The following is a 2,169-nucleotide window of genomic DNA, read 5'->3' on the forward strand; positions in this document are numbered from 1 at the left end:
CCTGATGTTCTCTTCAAGCTGCTCGTGAACTTTTCCTTGTTGTTCTTTCTCAGCTATTTCGAGCGCTGTGACCATTGTGTCCAGCCGGAGCGCTTGAGTTCGCCACTTATGACTTTCCGATGTCAATTCCTTGACTTCTTCTGTGAGCTTCTCGTTTTCTTCATTTACTTCTTTGATTCCTGCTTTTAGTCGTTCCCCTTCAGTTGCTCCGAGCTCTGTGAGCTCCTTTGCCACCTGAAGTGCTTCATCAGCTCGTTTCTGATGAGCTTGTGACTCGCTTTTGAGGGTGACAATGTTCTCGTCCCGCAGCTTCAGATCGTTTCTGAGCTTGAGCATATCTGTTGACATCGTTGCCAATCGTTGTGTGGCCTCGGCTAACTTGATCGCATAGTCGTTCCGTTTAGATTCTGCTTCGTTCGCCTTCTTGCGAAGCTCATCACACTGATCCTTCAATTCAGCTATGTGCCGTGATCTCTCAGCTGATTCTTCAGACATGCTCTCATTGAGCTCATCCACGGCGATGAACTTTTCAACTTCTTTATCATCAGCCACCTTCTGGGCTTCTTCGGCGAGCTCCTTTTGGCGTTCATATCTGATCTTCCATTCGGTTGCCGTATTTTCCAGAATGCCCTGTTGTTGCTCCATCTCGTATACGTGAGTTTCGAGTGAGCTTATCCGCTTCTGGTATTCCTGTTTCTTCTGGAGTAACTGGCATTCTTTATCTTCCAGTGACGTTTGTAACTCCTGATCTGCCTCTTCAGGTTTGACGTGGGTCTGTTCGGAGATGGAGATTGGACATTAATGATCTTCCCTGTTTGAGTTCGTTCGATGAGGTGTTCGGGTATATCACTGAACGATGTCATTCCTTCAGCTCGATCAGCTTCCTTCATTGCAGTTCTGAATGACGTATTCAATGTCACCTCATCATCAGTGAGGTACGATTCTTCATTGGTGAACTTCTGATTTCGCATCATCTCATCAAACTGCATTGGACTCTCGAACAAATCTTCTATTGTGACGTCATCGTTGAGTGAGATGCCGTCCAGCTTCAGCTCATCAAGCTTCTCATCTTGTGACTGTTCAATGAGGTCTGGTTCGGCCAGATTGGCATCTTTGACCTGCTCCGACGTGGCAGGGCTGATCTTGACATCCTTTTGTGATGTCGCATCCACCTCCTTAGCTCGTTGTGAGCTCGTTCCTTCTTTGGTGACCTGCTGGTTCACCTCGCTGCTTCCCGCCGCAGACGCGGGAGATCGTTTCCGGTCGTCGCTGGAGCTCTCCTGACCTGACACTGCTTCGAGTGCCTTCTGGTAGGTCGCATCCGAGCCTCGAGAGTCCTTCCTCTCAAAGGCTTTAGGTGCCCGGGTCCTCCGATCATGTGCGACGGGACGTGTGTATGGTTTCAAGTCCTTTTTATACGGATTAGGTGCTCCTTGCTGAGATCCGTGAGAGCCTCGGCTCCCCTGACTGTTGTTAGATGTCGGTTCATCGATCTCCTTTTCCATCTTTAATCGGATAACTCAGACGCACCTGTCGATTTATCTCACACACACGTTATAGTATGATCGTTATGATCCCTATAGTTCACTTTATCAGCTCAGGAGACGAGCTCGGTTCGTTTTAGAGGATCACTTTTTCAATAAAAAGTTCAATAAGCTCGCTTCGGAGTCGCTGGTGATCAGCTACGGATGTCAACTGAGCTGCTAAAAGTTCGTTTCGAGTTCGTTTTCAGATCAGCTGATCGATCTCAGCTCAGCTCAGATCACCTGTTACTCAGCTCGTTTCAATTAGAATCAGCTCGTTTTATCTCAGAATAGATCAATTTCGATGGAAAAGTTCATATATCAGATCAAATTAGATCATCTCAACTCATCTGTGGAGGTCATTATCAGCTCAGCTCAAGGTCAGAGATCGATCTCAGGTTCGATTGGTCAACTTTTTCCTCAACTTATTTTTGTCAAAAACAGCTCCTACTAGCTCATATCAGATCAATTATGCTGAGAAAAGATCAATTATGATGCTTATTAGCTCATTGCAGATCGTTTAGCCCAGTTTTACCGGTAAAATTTCGACCAATCACAGCTCATATAATTGACCAATCCCGTGAACCCACTAAGTTTTTCTGACCTACGTGACGTCACAGATCGACGGCCAGACTTGCGCCGGTGC

General features: G+C 46.6%; 1 protein-coding gene across 1 annotated transcript; it reads right to left on the bottom strand.

The window, feature by feature from the left end:
* Positions 1-72: 72 nt before the first annotated feature.
* LOC129601575 (myosin heavy chain, cardiac muscle isoform-like) lies at positions 73-1,505 on the bottom strand (the record flags this gene model as incomplete). The annotated part of the gene is made up of 2 exons (XM_055500408.1): positions 921-1,505; positions 73-774 (listed from the first exon to the last, which is right to left on the bottom strand). Coding segments are annotated over exons 1-2 (1,287 nt in total), but the record flags the coding sequence as incomplete, so codon positions are not given.
* Between the last annotated feature and the right edge of the window lie 664 nt (positions 1,506-2,169).

The sequence above is a fragment of the Paramacrobiotus metropolitanus genome, unplaced genomic scaffold (assembly GCF_019649055.1).
Source record: "Paramacrobiotus metropolitanus isolate TYO unplaced genomic scaffold, Prichtersi_v1.0 Parri_scaffold0000252, whole genome shotgun sequence".
Taxonomy (NCBI): domain Eukaryota; kingdom Metazoa; phylum Tardigrada; class Eutardigrada; order Parachela; family Macrobiotidae; genus Paramacrobiotus; species Paramacrobiotus metropolitanus.